We start from the raw sequence: 20,570 nt of genomic DNA on the forward strand, positions 1-20,570 counted from the left end.
TCAAAATCTTATTAGACTTAGGTTGCTCTTATCCAGATAATCCAGACCCACAGAGGCATAAACAACAGTTTGACATTAGAGAGAAAAATTAGAAAATGGAAATGGTGAAAACCTTTTCCCCCCATTCAGTGAAACAGAGTACTGTTGGGAGTCATTGAAAACTATACCAGTGTCCTTGGTATCCTAACAGTGTTATATAACTTAAATCACAGGAGAGTTGAGACAAAAATAGAGACTTTATCCCTTTGATTCTTGTGCTCATTGTTAAAATAAAATGAATTCAGGTGTTTTCATTAACAAAGCGAGAAAAAGCCACAAAAGAACCCCATGAGCGGACATTATCTAACTTTGTTTTGATTAAAAATTATTTTAAATGATTTCACCAAAAATGGAATAAACAAATTTTAAAACTTGCATAAAATAAAAATATATCAAGCTATTAAAGAGTTTTAAGAAATTCTTTTAATATATTTTTATTGATTACTATATGATAATAATCTTATCAAGCTCTACTCATGGGCTGGAGGAAATCGTCAAACTCTTGATTTGTTAGGAAGGTTTTAAATAACCTACTGAAACTTATTAAGGGTTAGTAAAGTTTATAGCAGATAAGAAAAAAATTTAAATTGCATCTGTAAAGCTCAAAACAGTTTTTGTAGTTCTGGTACTCAGACTGTATTCAATAGCTGCATGATAGACATAATGTACTATGAATTTATTATCTATTATTTTGGTTAGAAAGTGGTATCAGCTGTGGTATTCAAATTTTCATTATAACATGGTTTTACTATTACTGAAAAAAATTTATGGTTAGAAATAGCTTTGGAATAAGAATATGAGAGGCTAATCTCAAATTTACCTACATTATGTAAAGAGAACTGCTTTATCTCAATATTTACATTTTAAATATAAGAGAAACAAAGAAATACAAATAGATTTCTAAGCTTTCTTTCTGAACTAATTCAAATCCTGAAGTACTGACAGTATAAACAATTCAATGTTTCACTGGCATCAGTAGTAACCTATAAGGAATTATAATGAGTTGTAATTTAACTACAGCCAATTCTCAATTATCTTCTCTAATGTGGGAGGGCAGTAACAGAGATGATCCCCCAATAATTATTTTACTTGGAAACACAATATAAGTTTTGTTTTCTTTTCTTCTTTTTCTTTGCACTTCTCTCCATCAAATTTATTTTCACAATGTTTGAGTCAATTCACTAACTGATTTAGCAGCTTATGATTATAGTGTGGATTGATTACAGTTAATGGTGTGCTAGTGAACTGGCTCTCTAGGAAAATAAAAAAGCCTGATTTGTAGTGTTTGCCAATGTCTACAGTAGTAACATGCCTATCATGGTCAATCTGAAGGTACCAACAGAATGTCATGGAATGCTGAGTTGGGAAGAGATGTGCACAACTAGCTCTGGGAAGCTGTAAAAGCCAGCTCCAGCACACATCAGATGCAGCAATAAACATCTTCAAAAGATCTTACGCAAATCTTATAAAAGATCTTTGAGTATGTGTAAGAGCTGACTGGTCTTCTGATATTACCAAGATTTAAATTAAATTTGACATATAATAAGCAGGTTGTGCCTAACTGTGAGAATTTCTAGCAGAGTTAAATGGATTGAAGATCAGTTGGAGGCTGAGAGGTGAACAGCCTATGGTGGGAAGAGACAGCAGGACACGACTGCTAATTTGAAGCTGGGCACAGCAGGCTTGTAGGGACTCTAAGGACTAGTGTCCCCCATTGCTCTTACTTTTAGGCACTGACTACTATATGCCTACATAAATGATTACAGAATTAAGCACTTCTAAAATATGTGTAAATGGACTATCTACTAGCTCTTTATGACTAAAAATAGCTAAAATTTAAAAGGTAATTTTTAAAGATTAATAATTGCTGGTCATAATTACATCATATTTACATATCACAGACAGACTATATGTAGGGCAGAATGCTTTATTTATTTGTTTTCGGACTTTAAAATTGTGCACAAGTGACAAAATTAACATTTACAAGTGTTTGCCCTGCTCTAGAGGTGTCCACTGAGTAACACTGTCTATGTGGGTAACAGAATTCATTCCAGTTTACTTCTCTAGATATTTTTAAGTATAACTTTTAAAAGTCAAACTTTAGAAAAAGAAACGAGAAGCCAACTTTCAAGAGAAAAAGATAATGAAAAAATACATCTCTTGGTATTTACTGCAAAGTCCTTTGTGGTAAGCCAGACAGCCATCTCTAATAAAGTTCTTAAAAATTCTTAATAGGGAACATAGAGAAGTATTTAATCTACAAGACATAGCCCATCTTTTAAAGTGACAAATCCCTATTAACAGTGCCATAATGAGAGTGGGGTGGTGGGAACAGTCCACCTGAGTGCAGCAAAAAGGTATGTGTCTCTATGGAATTCGAAAACAATAGTGCATGATATAATGGTCAGTCTACTTTTAATTTTCCACACACTGGCAATCCTAACCAATGTCAAGGTAAAATGTCCTCCCTTCCCTGACTGACAACTGTTAGCACACCTCCCCCATGCCCATCCTTGGTAAGCCACTCGCTATTAATGTTAGGAAATTTGATTTTAAATCTACCATAACTCTAAAGCATTATCTATCTTTTACCAAGTTAGAAGTTACAGCACTTCATGTAACATTGCAAATTATAAGGTTAAAAGATTCAGTGAAACTATAAAATAGTATTTTCAAATTTCCTGAAAGTGACCTTTAAGTGAAAAAGAACAGTATTTCCTTTTAATTAAGTTGGAAAGTCGTGTTTTCTACAAGAAGCTAGTGGATTTACCATGGGCTATTACAGGTGACCTTGCCGCCCCTGCCAGCACAGTTGACATATTCAAATATACCAATTTATATATAGGAATTACTGCTTTACTGGAGAAAAAGAGAAAATATAAAATATATTTTTGGTTTCATCGCTATGACTCGAAAATGAAATGAGGACTAGATTAACAAAATGGCAAACAGTACAAGGACCTGGTTGAGGTTTAATTATACCTCTGCGAGGTCTGAAAAGAGTGCTTGGCTTGTATTACGTCTCAGTGTATCCCAATAGCTTCTGGAGACAAGTTCCTCAGCATCTGTTTTAAGTACCTGTAGAAGTTTTAAGAAGCACAACTGAAATCTAAAGAATAGTCAGAAACAATGATAATTTATACAGTTTAAATCTCTTCTAGCCAACCTTGAAAAGAAAACACATTAGCTTACCTTTTTTGTTTTCTGCTGCACACAGCAGTATCATATTACATCACTGGTAAACCCAGGGCATTTTCAAAGGTGTAATGGTATATAACCACTATTTCTAAGTACAATGTGGCTTTGTCAATAAGAATCACATTCTTCACCCCTGCCTCATGCCCTTCTAATGAAACATACATAATTTCTAAGAAAGTGTGAAATAAAAATTTTATTCACACCTTGTGTGATGTAAATTCATTTGGAGAAGATTTTGGTAATTTTATAGCAACCTATAAAAATTCAGCTTAATTTAAAAATGAATCATTGTTGGTTAGCATATATTATGTTAGTGCATCAAAGAATCAAAATGACCATATCCATACTTTAGAGAAAGTAAATTTGAATTAATCGAAAACTTGTCACAAAAAAATATGCAAGTTTAAGGCAAACCACTCAAAGCTGATCAGGGATTTGGTGTCTATTGTAAATAGATCAGGTACCTTCTGATCTATTCCAAGGACAGAGCACTAGCTTCTATCTCGGTACAGGCTAGTCTAAAGCAGGCGATATCAGAATTAAGAAGTGTAGTCTAATCTTTACATGAAATGTAGAACTACAAGCTTAACTTGGGTCTCTATAAACAAAAATAATTAAATGTGGTTTCTCTCAGGATTTACCAGGGAAGGTTTCACAGATTCTCAGGCTTGGTCTTCTTTGGGTTATTGTGAGAAGAAAATGCTGCATGATGAATTTAGGAGGGAGTGGCTGATGATGAGAGAACTCTTATTTTTGTGTGTGTGTTAGTTTTCAGAAGTCCAGTGCCACTAATAAAATTATAAGCATCTGGGAATTATTTCAAAGATCTGTGTTTTAATTCATTATTATGAACTAGAAAACACTGCCTACTGCCCATATTTTAATAAACTTAATAAAATGTTAATAATAAAGTATTATTAAGCAGGAATCACTTATATAACATAGACGTATTTATTACCATAAGTGTAAATGTAGCAATGTGGCAGAGAACCTACTCGTCACCCCCTTTAGCAACTAAATAAGCTGTAACCAAGTAAAATTAACTGAGTGTAGCACTAACACAGTTCATTTTCTTTTACACAGATATAGCAGAACCTCAATAAATGGTAACTAGATTAAATACTCTGCAAAGTTATCTAAATATTTTGAATGTGGATATATTTTTAAACTGTAACGTAGAAAGGCAGTATATAGTCAAGAAAAGGACTGCTAAACCAACCTAACTAGAAAATAAGGCTCACTACACTATTATTAGGAGGGTAACAGGAGTGACTTGCTTGGTGAAGCCAGGCCTTTCCCCTACTTCCAAACCCTGGTCACCCTCATCCCTACCCCACCCACACAGACTGTGATGACATTATTCATACTTACAACATATGAAGGGATAAAGTTGGTTTGACAAACTATATTGACACGGATCTCTATAGGAAAAAAATGTATGTTCTGAGCATAGAAAAGGGAGGGAGGGAGGGAGGGAGGGAGGAAGGAAGGAAAAGAGCAAGAGAGGGAGGAAGGAGGGAGCCATAGTGTGAAAAGTTCACATACTGGAATCCTAACCCCCACGGTGATGGTATTAGGAGGAGGTGGGGCCTTTGGGAGGTGATTAGGTCATGAGGGCAGAGCCTTCATGGATGGGATTAGTGCTCTTAGAAAAGGGGTCTGAGAGAGCTCCCTTGCCCCCTTCCACCATGTGAGGACACAGTGCGAAGGTGCCACCTATGAACCAGGAAGCAGGCCCTCATCGGCTGCCACAGTGGGTCTGCTGGTTTGGTGGTCTTGGACTCCCCAGCTCTCAGAACTATGAAAAATGATTATTCGTTATAAGCCACCCATTTTAAGGTACTTTTGTTAGAGCAGCTCCAACAAAGACAGAAGGAAAGAAGGAAGGAAGTAAAATAAGGGAGAAAGGGAAGATAGAAGGAAGGAAGAAAAAGGAAGTTAGGGGAAAAAAGACCGATTTAGAGATGGGACTCCATCACTGTGGTAAGCAGAACAGAGGCTCCTAAAGTGGTCCATGTGCAGACAGGTAAATACCCTATATATAAAGTAAGGGTCTGAGAAAGGCTACACTCAGAGGTTAGGCAAACTAGGAAAAAAATCCCAAAATATTAGCCCATAGAATAGGTGGTAAACTGTCTTTGCTATTAGTGATATTTAAAAACACAGAAAAATATAAACAAACAAAAGAAAACTACATCTTTATAATCTGTCCCACTATGAAAAGTGTGGCCTGAGAAACCATAACCCGAGAATTGTAATTTAAAGTTACATGGGACTGCAGGTACCTGCAATGTATCACAGAAACAAACATACACACACAAGTCTTCCCAGGAAAAACACACCCTTAACCCAGCCCTTACAGAATCCACACAGATGCATTCCAACAAATACATGCTCATAATAGGAAATTACTAAACGTAAAAGAACGTAAGCCACCATAAGTAGGAACCAGCAGAAACAACAAACAATAGAACCAGAGCTGCAGGCTCCATATATTGAAATTATTAGATATGGAATACAAAATAAGTTCAATAAGTTTAAAGAAGATGAAGTTGTATTTGACAGGACTTTTTAGGAAAAAGGGAGTACCAAAAATTATTAGGCTGATTAGAAAAAAGAACCAAATAAAACTTCTAGAAATGAAAAATGAACCACTGAAATTTAATATCATATTATATATAGCTAGAGAGAAAATCAGTGAACTTGAAGATAATATGAATAAAGTATACAGAATGCAGTGTGAAAAGATAAAAAATATGGCAAATTAAAGAGGAGTTAAGAGACATTAAAACATGAATATCTATCAAAGCTCTAGAAAGTAATATTAGGGAAAATGGGAAAGAGGCAATATCCAGAGACATATTGGCAGTGGATAGTCAAGAAATAATGAAAGCAAACAATCCTCATATTTAAGAAGCCCAATACATTTCATGATAGATACAAGCAAAAAGAGAGATAGACTGTAATACAACTGTAGAATACCAAAGGCAAACAGAATCTTAAAAGCACCCAGAAAGAAAACAGATGGCCTACAAAAGAATAATAATTAGACCCAGAGTTGACTTTTCATTTCCAGCAATAGAAGCCAGAAGACTGGGATGATACCACAATTTGCTGAGAATAAGTGTCAACCCAGAATAATATATATAGTAAAATTCTTTCAAAATAACAGCATGTAAACATATATCGAATCATTATATTATACACCTGAAACTAATATAATGTTATATGCCAATTCTATCTCAATTAAAACAAACAAACGAATCCACAGAAACAGAAGAGGCTGGTTGGTGGTTGCCAGAGGCAGGTGGGAATGATGGTGGTAGGGAAAGGGGTGAAGGCGGTAAAAAGGTACGAACTACCAGTTATAAGATAGGTAAGTCTTGGGGATGTAATGTAAAGCATGGTGACTACAGTTAATAATACTATGCTGTATGCTAGGAGTTGCTAAGAAAATAGGTCTTAAAGTTTTCATCACAAGAAAAAAAATTGTAACTATGTGAGGGGATGGATGTCAACTCAACTTATTGTGGTATTTTGTGATAAGTACATATATCAAATTATGCTGTACACCATAAGCTGATAACATGTTATATGTCAATTATATCTCAATAAACTGGAAAAAAATAAAGGGAAAAAAAGAGATTTCCAGAGAGAGGGTTTTTAAAAAAATTTATTAGAAGATCACTTGAGGATATACTTTGTGAGTATAAGAGTATGAGATTTAGGAAGGGGTGAGATTAAAGAGGGAAATACTGAGTAAAGAAGAGCAAATATATAAGTAATTTGAAACAAACATGAATGATACATATTTTATAAGTCTAACTTGTGGGATTAAAAAAAGACAAGGGCAAACATTATTCAACTTTAAGTACCCATGCCAGGAGAGGAAAGAACAGTATTAAAGAACTTTTAAACTCTGTTTTTGAGAAAGAGAATAAAGATATGGCCTAATCTATTCTTATTAAAATTTCAAAAATAACTACACAAAGAAAAGAAATATAGTGAATGTCTTCTAAACTCAAAATAAACCCAGGTAATGCCAGGGTTACCTCTTTTACCAGGTAACCCAGGTAAAAGAAAGTAAGAAAAGAGAAAAAAAAACAGTATATAGAATGGCTAAAATAAATCCAAATAAGTTAGTAATCACAGTAATGTAAATTGACTGAATTTTCCAATTAAAAAGCATATATTATCAATCCAGATAAAAAGGAACCGATAAAATACACAAAATATACTTTTAAAAGACACATCCAAAATATAAGGAAAATGAGAGGTTGTAAATGATAAACCAGGCTTCTAGTAATAACAGACTAGAAAAAACAGTGCCAATCTTCTCACTGAGAATAACTGAAAAATACTGGACAAAACATAATATAGATGTATCTTAAAGCATCTTAAACACATTATTTGCCTTTTGTACTGTGTTGACTGGTACAAAAGCAATGGTGGGTAAAATTGCTGAAGCCTTAGTACAATGACAGGCTTCATTACAAAGTCATTACATTCTTCAGAAGTTGTCACATTCTTCAGTCATATACTCATATTTAAAAAAAAAGTTTCACTTAAGAATGTACTTGCTGAAGAATAAAACTCATAATATTGTTAATTTAATCTTTGAGCACACATCTTTTTAACATTCGGTGTGAAGGGAAGCATGCATAAAGCACTTCTGTCTAATGAAGTACTATGGTTGCCTTGAGAAAAAACATCTATGCGGTGGTTTGTGTTGCAAGGTAGACTAGCCACTTTTTTCATGAACCATCACTTTTACTTGAAAGAACAACAGATACACAAACTATGGTTATTTAGACTTTGGTATGTGGCAGGCATCTTTTTGGAAGATGAACCAAGTGAGCCTGTTGCTTCAAGGGAAACAATTGATAGTATTTGTTGCCAAAACAATATACTGCAACAGATTGAATACAGAAGCATCTATGAGAAACCCGCGGTCTTCTACTAAGTCAGACATTAAAGAGATTTACAAAGAATGTAAAAATACCACTTTCCTCACAATATTTTTGACATTATCTTTCATAAAAAATGTTTATGGTAACATGAGAGTTTTAAAAATTATTTTTAAATGTATTAATATTTATAATTTTTTTAGTTTTTATATAGCAAAAATAGATGAATATAACCAACATAAACAAAAGCTCTTTTGGACTCTCAATAATCTTCAACAATGTAAAGGGGTCCTGAGACCAAAACGTTTGAGCACTGCTGCTTATAGCAATAAAAGTGAATGAACTAGGACCAGATACAATAACGCAGATGAAGCTGCCAATCATGATGAGTCAAAGAAGCAACACATAGAAAAACTAATTTAATATGATCCCATTTATATGAAGATCAAAAACGGGCAAAACTAAACTATATTGTTTAGGATACATAAGTAGGTCATAAAACCTCAAAGCAAAGAAATAATTGACATAAAAAGTCTTGATTGTGGTTATCTTTTGAAGGAGAAGAAGGGATTATGATTGGAGACACATGAAGGGGCTTCTGGGGTACGGCAAAGGCAATGTTTTATTTCTTGATCTATATTATATAGTAGTTAAACTTTTATTGTTTTTTGTTTTTATATTTACGTTCTATCAGCAGTATATTTCTGAACTAAAATACATATTTAAAAAATCAGGGAGGGGCTTCCCTGGTGGTGCAGTGGTTGGGAGTCCGCCTGCCAGTGCAGGGGACACAGGTTCGAGCCCTGGTCCGGGAGAATCCCACATGCCGCAGAGCAACTAAGCCCCTGCGCCACAACTACTGAGCCTGCGCTCTGGAGCCCGTGAGCCACAGCTGCTGAGCCCACGTGCCACAACTACTGAAGGCTGCGCACCTAGGGCCCGTGCTCTGCAACAGGAGAAGCCACCGCAATGGGAAGCCCACGCACTGCAACGAGGAGTGGTCCCCACTCGCTGCAACTAGAGAAAGCCCAGGCACAGCAACGAAGACCCAATGCAGCCAAAAATAAAAAAAATAAAAAAAATAAAAATAAAAAAATCAGGGAAAGCTTCGTTATCACTAGAGGTAAAAACAGACAATAAAAAACACAAAATGGAAAATAACATGTTAATAAAAACAAATGTAGTATATTTATTTTGACAATAAAATAAATTTTTAACACAAACACATTGCTAGAGATCTAGGGATAGTATATAATCAAAGATTCAACTTGCTAAGACGATTTAAGTAATCTATATTCTTATACAGGTAATAAGAAGGCTTTGAAATATATAAAATAAAACCAGAATTGTAAGTAGAAATTAACAAGTCTAGCATTGTAATGTGTAATTTAACACACTATTTGACAGAACATCAGAAAAAAACATTAGTAATGATAGAGATTTAAAACACATAATTAACATGTTTTGTCATATATATATTACAACCCTGTACCCGAAATTGAAGAATACACATTCTTTTCAAACACAGATCATTTATGAATATTGACATTGTTTTAGTCCATAAAACAAGTTCAACTCATGTCAAAAAATTATATAAAAATTGCTATATTTTTTGACTACAATGAAATTTGGGTAATAAAGATAATCTTTAAAAAATGTGTAAAATATAAGGTATGTCAAAGTCAAATATACTTGACTTTTGCATTATTTATTCTTTTGAATGTTTTATATTTCTTTTCATTACTGTAGTAAGATAATCAAGAGCTGACTATATGAGAAATATGAAAAGAATCAGGGTTGTTTGGAAGAGAAAAGGCTGTAAGGTAACTATCTTCCAGGATACAAAAAAGTATGTTCAATCTTACACTGCAGCAAGGAATAATTTGACAGAATACAGGCAAAACCTACTGTAAGGGTGATTAACTTTTGGAACAGGTTACTACAGAGGCCACAGAATCTCTGTCTCTATAGTAAAATCCAGAGGCCCTGCCTTTCCTGAAGGAACTTCTTCCTAAAGATAGAATCTTAGGTTATATTCAGCTCCACGAACTACACTCAAATTAGATCCTTTATCGCTCCAGTTGATCTACAATTCTGGAAACTAGCAGAAAACTGCCTGTTAATTCATAACGTTATACTAATATATTTGTGAAAACATACATCAATGATATTTCATATAAATGTTCAGGCTGTCTGAATTTTTTTTAATTTTAAATAAATCTTCCTTGTTTGCTTGCATTTTTTTTGAAAATAATCATTCCTTTCTAAGCAAAAATTTTCCTATTATATGAAAAAAAGGCAGTTTATATAGCCAACTAAACTAAGGGAGTTGAAACATCATGTAATACATTTAAGACTGGGGATAAAAAAATGACATCGAGTTATATCACTTTAAAATATGTATTTTACATTCTTAGATGAAAAACAAAGATGCCTTCAGTAAAATAAAATATATATATATTATCACAACAAAATGTAAATTACCTTCCTATTACATAAGTAAGCATAATATAAATGAAATACGTAATTTAAATCTGGTTCTCAGTATTATTCTCTTAATGTCTAAGTGACTACAATTTGCATATGTAGCTTAAACTAGAGCTATATTAGTACCTATTTCCTTTTAACAATATTACTCTGAAATGTATTTTTTAGAAAACCATTTGTCACCTGTATGAAATTTATGAGTTTAAAAGAAAAATACAAATTGCCACAGTTGGAAAAATGATTCATGCAATGACATATTAGGTTAGAAAAATAAATTAAAAAGTCATAATTATTATTAACATTTATTAAGTTTCACAGGGCATATGGCATTAGAATCTATGAGATTTTCATCTTACACATTCTTATATATTTTTGAAATAATTAACAGAGGAATCTTTTAAAAATTTTAAGAAAATGGTAGACTTTATTTCATGGAAAACAGTAGTGAATTTTGCAGAAAAAATTTAAAGTATCTCGTAAGGGATCAAAACAATTAGTCAGTCATAAGGTTCCCATGGACTTGGCTTGTTTTGCAACCCATTCTAGGTCCATTCCTTGTGACTTAGACAAGATATCTTAGGTTTACCTTATGCTGAATCAGCCTTCAGTGTATACTTAAATCTAGAACAGAATTAGTTTTTATAGTTTGGAATTTTTATTAAATATACAATATAGGAGGCAACACACCTAGAGTTTACACTATAACTGGAACACTTTCAGCAGGACAATTCTGAGTCAGTCACCCTGAATTCAAGAGCTTCTCTCAGGTGTAATTTGTATAATTTGAGGGATCCTTCTAAGTGACTTAAGGATCCTTGGGGAAATCAAATGGACTGTGCATGTTTACATTCAAAAGGAGCCATGGCCTACTCTTAGTTGTGTAGTAGCTGGGCTAACCAACAAGCTCTGACTTTCCAGGAGAAAGGAAAGAAGGAAAGTGTAGTGTGAGAAGAGTACAGTTGGAAGATCACTTGCAGGAACTCCCAACTTTTTCAGGAAAAGGTGAGTCTGAAGATCATACTCCTTTTTGAGAAGTAACATGTGATAGAGTGATATATCAAACATATCAAGTTCGCCTTATATCAGACTTTTGTATAGACCATAGGTAGAAGGCAGGCATCAAAGGTTTTAGAAAAAAATTTGGGAGAAATACGGAAAACTAAGAAAAGTTTATCCATTAATATCTTCTTTATTAGAATTAAGAAAAGACTGTATATCAGATGGACAGATCCAGTTCTTAAAATACCTGTGTCCTGCAAGAGCATAGCCTGAGAATCTGCTCCATAAATTGTATTTAACTCTTCAAATACCACTGAAAAATATAAAATTTCAATTATTCTACCGGAGTTTTTGGTTGTTTCACTCACCTTTCCCTTATTCTAATCTAAAGCTAAAGATATACAATTGCTCTGTTAGTTTTAGTCTCCTCATAAATCTAGGAAGGAAATAAAAATTTTTGGCCTGGTTGCACATTATTATACTCGATAAATTCCTAAACATGCTCAATAACAGATCTGGCTTTATACAGAGAAATAGCATTATCAAGTAAAACAGGTGAGGACTATTTACATAAAGAACATTTAAAGTATTGTACATACACTATTAGTAGGAGAATGGTATCCATAAAGTTGAAGACGCTGACATAGAGCACAAAGGGCCAAATGAAGTGTCACATTTCAGAATGAACCCAAGTATAGCAAAAGAAAAAAAGAAAAAGATGACAAAATAATCAATTAGGAAGGGCAAATCATTATGCTACATTCTATATAGAGCATAAACACAGTACAAGTGGGATAAATGTTAAAGATGAGTAGCAAAGTTTTTTAAATCTCATATAATTAAACATTAAATGAACTTGTGCTCATTTCAACCACTTTCATTTTAACTTTTTGATAGAACTACTGCTTTGAGTAAAACATGTTCCTCCAAAATATGCAGTTTTACTGAGACATGCTTCAGCGATTCCATGTGGGATAAGGGGGAAATCTAGATGCAGCAGCATGGTGGTGGGAATGGTATGAGACCTACAGTGGCATCTTGTTCTGCTCCTGTTTAGTGCCATGACCTCAGGCAACTTAACAAACCTCTCTAAGATGGTTTTCTCATCTGTAAAAAGGTATGATACTTACCTCAGAGAAGTGTAATGAGGACTAAATGAGAGTAACATTTATAATGGATATAGTACAGAGCTTAGCACATAATAAGTGTCCCAAGAAATTTTATGTTCATTTCCCTCTTTCTTTCTGAAGCATAGTTAATTTTGGTATGTAAATATTTTACAATTTAGTCTTGCTAAAATTTTGATTTGGGTATGTAATATTCAGTGTAAAGTAGCTGTATCGTTCTACTAATTAAAAGAGAATTTCGTGTTTCACAATTAGCTAATCTGTTTGAGTATTCATTATATTTCATACACTGTTAAGTGGCTACATGTTTTAGCTCATTTAACCCCCATAACAATCACATGTGCTTATTACTCCTATTCTCGTACAAATGAAGAAACTGCGGTACAGAGAAATTTAAGGACCTGGTTCAAGGTCCCCCAGGTAATGAATGGCAGAGCTAACAGTCAAACCCGGAAAACCTGGCTCTTGAGCCTGTGCTACACTGTCTCCCTAATGTAATCTATATATTTTCACTATAAGCTAAATTTCAATTGCTTCAAAACTCAAATATCTCATCAGTTCAGATATGCATTATTTAAAATGTGACAACTATTAACAATAAGTTACCACTAATTATTGTTATTGTTAAACACAGTAACAAATATTTGGAGAGAGCTGTATTGTCCTAGAGTATTGTTTAGTTCAGAGGTTGTACTAAAGATTATTTCTGAATTGTTTTAAGAAATAGTTCTCAGAGCTAAATTCTGTAAATGAGATTTCAGGAGCCACTAATTGTAAGCTATGTAAGATAAACACCTCTGAGGTACCCATGGAGATCAGTGCCTTTAGCAAGCATTCCTTTACACATAAATAAGTTATATACTACTTATAAGTTATTTTTATCTGTTCTTTAAATCAGGTCTCCTTCCCCAAATATCTGCTACAGAATGCTTTATTGATCTACGTATATTCATGTAAACTAATACAATTTAGGGTATGCTGATATAATTTAGATTTCATAATTCAGATAGACTTTCCCTAAGTAATCCAATTTAATGAAGTTTTACTATATCACTATTATTTGCATTAAATCATCAGTATTAAATTTACTTTACCTGGGCTGCAATGACGCTTTTGTGCTGACACTGTAGCTTTTCCCAGTGGGTTGTCTGCTATTATTATTCCCTTTCCTCTCTCCCTTTGTTACTCGACTTAGGTATTTTAGTAAATGTTAATGATTAGAATAGGATTGTGACTTTACTGGAAGATCCATTAAGTCCTTTCTGGAATTAGTATAAATAAACAGTTAAATTTGTATCCATTGAAATACTATCTACTTTATCACTGAGGTTTACCAAAAGATTCATTAACATAATTCAACCTCCTTAATGATATTTTATTAACAACTTGCCTATCCAGTCAATTGGGGGTAATCCATCAAAATTAAAATAACTGTTTACTCTTTTAGTATATTATCTATAGACAGTGTCTTCTATTGATATAAGTGTCTTCCATAATTAGTCTACTGGGGGTGATTCAACAAATACTGATAAATATATCATAGTCAACTATCCTAAGAAATAATATATATTCATAATCCTGATAATCTGCTTTTATTAGTATAAATACATACTTCGAAAATCTACTGGGACTGAATATGACACCCATCTGCTACAGATAACCCATGTTTAAAAAAAACCTAATACATATCCTTATAACAACGAGAATAATAAAGAATGTTGCAGTTCTTTGAAGTTAATTATTTGAATTCCAGATAGACCAATTAAACTACTTCACAGGGCCATGAGTTTGCAAATTAAACAATTACCATTTACATGCCAACAAAATTCACCATGTTTCTGCTATCTAAGTACCAGAGGAAGAAATATGATACAGTGGGTAAAAGAGCAGGTTTTGGAGCTGGCCAGCCATGGGTTCAAATGTTGGTTTTGCCATTTAATAGCTATGGAATTTTGGACAAGATACTTAACCTTTCCAACTGTCAGTTTTCTCATCTATAATTACAGATAATAAGGGAACTGCTGGGTAGAGTAAATGAGAAAACGCATGCAAAGCACCTAGTATAGTGTCTGATACTAAGGTCTCAGTATCTGCATGTTATTTTTATTATGTGAACCTGGGTTGTTGTCAGGCTGAAATACTTGGGACAAGCAAAAAAGAAAACTAGTAGGAAAATGGAGGGAAATGTTGCTTAACTCTACCTTCAGAATAAGATGAAAACATTACTCTTACCAGAAGAAGAATTTATAATATATATTTCTATGAATGCAAAAAAACATATTATTTCCTTGTTTTTGCTTCAACATTCATATTGTTATAGCATCACTAAATTTACTCACAGGTATAATTAAATCTTTGCAATTCACCTTTAAATTTTTACATGCATAATGATCTGTATTAATCTATTATATGATATACCCTTCAAATCTCATGGATAACAACAATACAGATGAAAATGATTTAATGAATGTGATTATGGATACAGATGTTTAATATCAATACTTGATATAAATATTGATATCAAAGCATATAAATACTGAAGCAATTTTTCTACATAAGAACTTTAGAAAGTTTTCAAGAAAGGGACAGGTCCAAAGTTACAGGCTTTAATTATTGTTTCTCAACATGAATAAAATAATTCTTGCCTAGAAAACCCCCCTGAAAGTATTATAAATTATTCTTACCAGCATTGCACGCTTTTCTTCATCTCCTTTAGTTTCTCTCTTTTCATTTTTTTTCCTGAATATTTCTTGAAGCTGAAAAAAAAAAACAATCAAAAATCATATATCCAACAAGAGTTTCTGGGTACCTACCTAACACCCTGTGCTACGTATATTCTAAAAAGAAAGAAAATCGTTAGCTTCATATATCAAGATCATTAAAACTAGTATAAATATATTTTCTGATATCAATGTTTTTCCTGAGAAAAAGGCAACCCAGTATCAAAGGATCTATTAAATAGTTTTACTTTATCTCTAAGACAAAGATGTGGAGCCTGTGGCATATACATAAAAAGAGATGAAGCCTACTGAGGGATAAAGGACACTGGACCAGAACTCAGGGGTCTGGGCTTGAGCCCATCTTCTGTCATACACTAATTTTATAATGGGGGACAGGTCATTCAACCCTCGCTGGGCTCCAATTTGCTCCTATATGAAATGCAGATGGGCTAGACGACCTCTAAGGTCTCTTTCAGGTAACTGATCATTGTGGTAGGAACATGGGCTCTCCATGTATAAGCCCTTGAGCAAGTTAGTCTAATTATTTAAGGCTTGTTTTCTATATCAGGAACATGAAGATAATATCTTACAGAATCTCTTAGGGCAGCATTTTTTTCCAGCTTTACTGAGGTATAATCGATAGGTCTTATAAAAATAATGTTGTACAGAGTAAATATTACAAGTAATTACTTAGCACATTGCCTGTCACACAGTTAACTTCTCAATAAATGTTAGCTACCATTATACAAGGCATTATTTCCTCTTTAAAATCCTATTTTACAAATGGAAGCCTAATTCTGTCTCTATATCAGTTTTCTGACAAGGTCATTGCTCTTGTCTGTGTAATTTGAACAGCTATCTCAACTCTTTACTTCACTTTGTATGGCTATAGTTGAAAGTCAAAATGTGTTACCTCCCAAGATATGAAATAACAATTAAAATATACAGTACAAAATGTAGATGATTTTATTAACACATAAATTTATTTCCACACTTTTTCTTAGTGAAGAGTTTTTATTTTTTGCAAGGTTATTAATAATCACTTCATAAATAGGCAGGAGGACCGCAGATTTTAGACCTCTACATATAACTTTGCCCAACTCCACCTCTACTTCCAAACTCTTTGCTGTTTACAAACAAACAACAAACAAAAAACTATTAGTACACAGCCACTGCAGAGGAGACCACCGCTTTAAAGCAAGGGCAACTTCTGTAAGAGTGTACAGTGGAAATAAATAGAAATTCTGCATGAATGTTTTCACCTCCCATCTCCACAGACAAGATTCCGAAAGACAGGCAACTTCCAATGAACTGAGTTCCAAAAGTTAATCTTTAAGACAGTGGGGTGGAACTTGGCACTGCTGTCATAGAAAGTTTATTGAAAATTATTTAGATTACTAGGCCCATTGTGAAAGTCCTAAAATACAGTTGTACGCTGTCATGACAGAACTATAGTAAACTAAGCCTGTCCATTTTAGGGTGTTACGTGCATCTCTCGATCTACTGCAATGAAGCTGAAACCTCTCACCTCCCCCGTATCCTGAAAAGCACTGCAGTGAGGGACCCTTCGTGGTTCCAGCTCCAGTGACCTGCTCAGGCACTGTACTCGGGCAACGGCCACATGGGTATTAGATTAAGCCTTTTGATAGATCGCAATATTAGTTAGCTTGCTTCCTTTTTAATGGCTAATTAGCTTTTGATGAGGATTTCTCTCTCTTCTCTTTCCTACCATGGAAAAGAATGACTGCATAGTTTCTCTTCTACACGCCAGCCTCTGAAGAAAATACTAAGCTATTTAAGAGGTTTTCCAAGGGATTTTTATTGGCTCGATACACAGGAAAAATAAATGGCTATTTATGTTATTTTTCCCTTCTCTTTTCACTAGGAGAGTAGAGGTAAATATTGAGTTAAACATAAATGCTAAGGGTAGAGGTTGTTACTGGAAGGAGTAAACTAATGCTAATCTCTGTTTTGGAGAAAAACAGAATAGGCATTTGGTCACAGAAGTAGATAAAGGACACAGGGGTAAAAAGCAATGGAAAAATTCTGGAAGGTGGGGGTGGTAAGATGAGAGAGCAGCTGATGATGCTGCCAGACCAGCACCAACACGGGACCAGTCGGGTGAGAAAGGCTGAAGGACAAATACCAAGAACACTCTCACCCTCCACTGGAGATCAGCCCCTGGTCAAAGACAGGAGAAGGGAGTAGGAAATTGGGCTAAGACTGGAATACAAGGCAGCAATGAGTGGAAGAGAAAAGGAAAAAGAAAAATCGTAAATCCTTTAATGAGAAGGAAGGGGAGTTCCTGTGGCAAAGCGCTGTCTGTGATTGGGTGGCTGATATGATAGAGACTGAGCATGCATAACACCTCAGGATTGCTTGTCACCCACCCAGTGGAAATCATCTGACACATTTCAAACTTCCAGAAGATGTGTAAACAACTATAAGCATCTTTATACACTGAATATAATTTATTTTTTTATAGTGTAAAAATCATTCAAAATAGGGACTTCCCTGGTGGTCCAGTGGTAAAGAATCCGCCTTGCAATGCAGGCGATGTGGGTTCGATCCCTGGTGAAGGAACTAAGATCCCACATGCCGCGGGGCAACTAAGCCCATGCACCACAACTACTGAGCTCGGAGGCCTCAACTCGAGAGCCCATGTGCCACAAACTACAGAGCCCACGTGCTCTGGAGCCCGTGACACAATTAGCAAAGAGAAAACCCACACGCCACAACTAGAGAGAAGCCTGCGCGCCACAACGAAATATCCTGCGTTCAGTAACAAAGACCCAACACAGCAAAAAAAAAAACAAAATCATTCAAAATAAAGTACATGAGTATATACTTTATTAAATTAAAGTGAAAGCATAAAATTTTCACTCTTTTTTCTACAACGGTATTCTAAATAATGCAAAACATAAAAATATAAGCAATGTTTAATTATTGATAAAATGTAGCTTGTAATATACATACCACCAAAAACTCCTTTTTATCTACCATCTCATTGCCATCGGTGTCAAACATGTTGAAAGCTATTCTAAAACCTGCATGTGGCTCTGCCAGAAAAGAACAGGAAAAGTATTTGTGAAATGAAAAAATGTTTTTAAAGTAAAAAAATCCACATTAGTTGTAAACAATTATTCACATTCTATACAGAAATACTTTCTTTAACCAAGAAATTAAAAGCAACATGTTATTATTTAAATATAATAAAAGCTACACGTAAGTATATATATTTCTGCTTCATAAATTAGCACACTTAGTAACACAATTGATAATACACTTTAAATCTACTTGTGTGATACCTGTTGCATAGCACTGACAGTAAAATTTGACTACCTTCCTTCCAAAGATAAATATTTCTTTCTTAGCCAAAGTCTGTCAGTTTGTTTAAAAGGAAAATATCACCTCATCACATCTGAAGTATTTTTAATATGTCAGCTACTTAGAACAGAAGGAAAAATAAGAATATGACACAATGGAGCAGTCTAAAATCTTGGGAAAATTATAATGGAAATAACCTGCGAAAAAATGTCAAGCATGAGAGATTACATATTTGGGTTTGAACTTCTAGAGGCTTCAAATACAGAAATATAAAGAGAGCTTGAATACTTAATTCTCCCCAAATACAAGGAACAACTCCTTTTCTGAGAAAATCAGACTTTCACACATTACGAACTGCCTTAATTGTATGAACCCTATAATGAGATTCAATCCTTCTTCTCTTTTCACTTCTAAGGCATAAAGAAGAAAACCTGGACAGAAGAAAACTTGAACGTATCCTTCAAAGAGGAGCTCAGTGTACATGCCTTTTTCAAAACATCTGACCTTCTCTTTTAAGATGACTGGCAAAAAGTTTAAAAAGGACCTCTCACAGATACACTTGCCACTACCTGTTGTGAAACCGTGAACCCGGCAAAAACAAAGCACACAGCTCTACTTTCTTAACGGGTAATAGCTGTCTCTGAAAATAATGGAAATGAAAGCCAGTCTTTTATGGAAGTTCATTTTTTTGCACGTATTTTAGGAATCTAGACTTATTTTCATTATCATTCGCTTGAGAAAGAAAGAAAAAGTTACACCATCTCTGATAACCAAGATTTAAGCTTTAAAAATATCTGAAGACACATAGAAAGAAGTCCTCACCAGCATTACTTGGAAGGGTATATTAAGTTAAAGTAATAAAAAGTAAAGGGGAGAAAACTATGGACAGGTAACATAGATTATCTAGCCCACTTCCTGCCAGCCCTCTTTTCACATTTTTCTTGGTTCTAATCTAAACGACACCCATAACTTTTCAATTCAAACTCTTAGTAGTTTCTAAGATGGGTCCTGAACTCCAAATGAAGATTCACAGCATCCAAAGATCCTACCCTTTCTGTAGTAAGCAAAAACCACTATCTGTGTTTTTTCCAACATGCTTAAACCAACCCTGTCCCAGCTCAACAAGTGGCTTTCCTCACCAGTTTTGTTTTACTCGGACCCATCACTCTGCTGGTCCAGGCACTTATAACTTCTAATTTTGCATCTAAAGTTGTTCTGCTAACAAGATAACTTTAAGACAAGTCTCTGAGTTACTCCTTGGCACCCACTCCTCTACTTTCCACAGTGGCATTCATCACTGACTGGACTGAAATCATCAGAATGGCTTTCCACTCTGGGACAACCTCAGGCTGTCCTATAACTAACTGCACAATACTTGCTTTTCTTCAGCACCAACATTTTAAATGACTTTGAGCCAGGAGGAAAAAAGCAAGAAAAAAATATACAATTTTTGAAATACACATGTGTGCAAGCACACACACACACACACACACACACACCAAATTTCCTGCAACAGAACTCCAACATAACAGCATCCATTACTAAATTCAGAAATAACACAGTGGCTGTGAATTTTCTAATTACAGAAGTATAGGAATTTTAAGATTGGTTTCTAATGACACAATTTTATTGATGTTCTTGTTTCCACACATCTCCATAAATCTCCACAATTGGAAATTCCACTAGCCACATTCTTTTATTTCACTCCTTTCTTCATTCATTTGCCAATTATTTTCTGAGAGGCTACCAGGTGAAAAGATAAAATC

At 34.3% G+C, this 20,570-nt stretch overlaps 1 protein-coding gene across 6 annotated transcripts in view; it reads right to left on the reverse strand.

Annotated features, from left to right (window-relative positions):
• Positions 1-20,570, reverse strand: part of MICU3 (mitochondrial calcium uptake family member 3) — a gene marked incomplete at its 5' end in the record, with an annotated part of 86,114 nt that overhangs the window by 19,821 nt on the left and 45,723 nt on the right. For 4 of the 6 annotated variants that reach the window (XR_014327074.1, XM_082863670.1, XM_082863671.1 and 1 more), the window contains 4 exons: positions 3,022-3,117; positions 12,230-12,268; positions 15,442-15,513; positions 18,454-18,536. Coding sequence is in view for 5 of the 6 variants with exons in the window: in XM_082863670.1 (XP_082719796.1) it covers positions 3,022-3,117; positions 12,230-12,268; positions 15,442-15,513; positions 18,454-18,536 (290 nt within the window). The remainder of the gene's footprint in view (positions 1-3,021; positions 3,118-12,229; positions 12,269-15,441; positions 15,514-18,453; positions 18,537-20,570) is intronic. The other 2 variants (XM_082863667.1, XM_082863668.1) reach the window with 2 other exon arrangements.

Source organism: Leucopleurus acutus, assembly GCF_964270905.1.
Source record: "Leucopleurus acutus genome assembly, chromosome: 21".
NCBI classification, from domain to species: domain Eukaryota; kingdom Metazoa; phylum Chordata; class Mammalia; order Artiodactyla; family Delphinidae; genus Leucopleurus; species Leucopleurus acutus.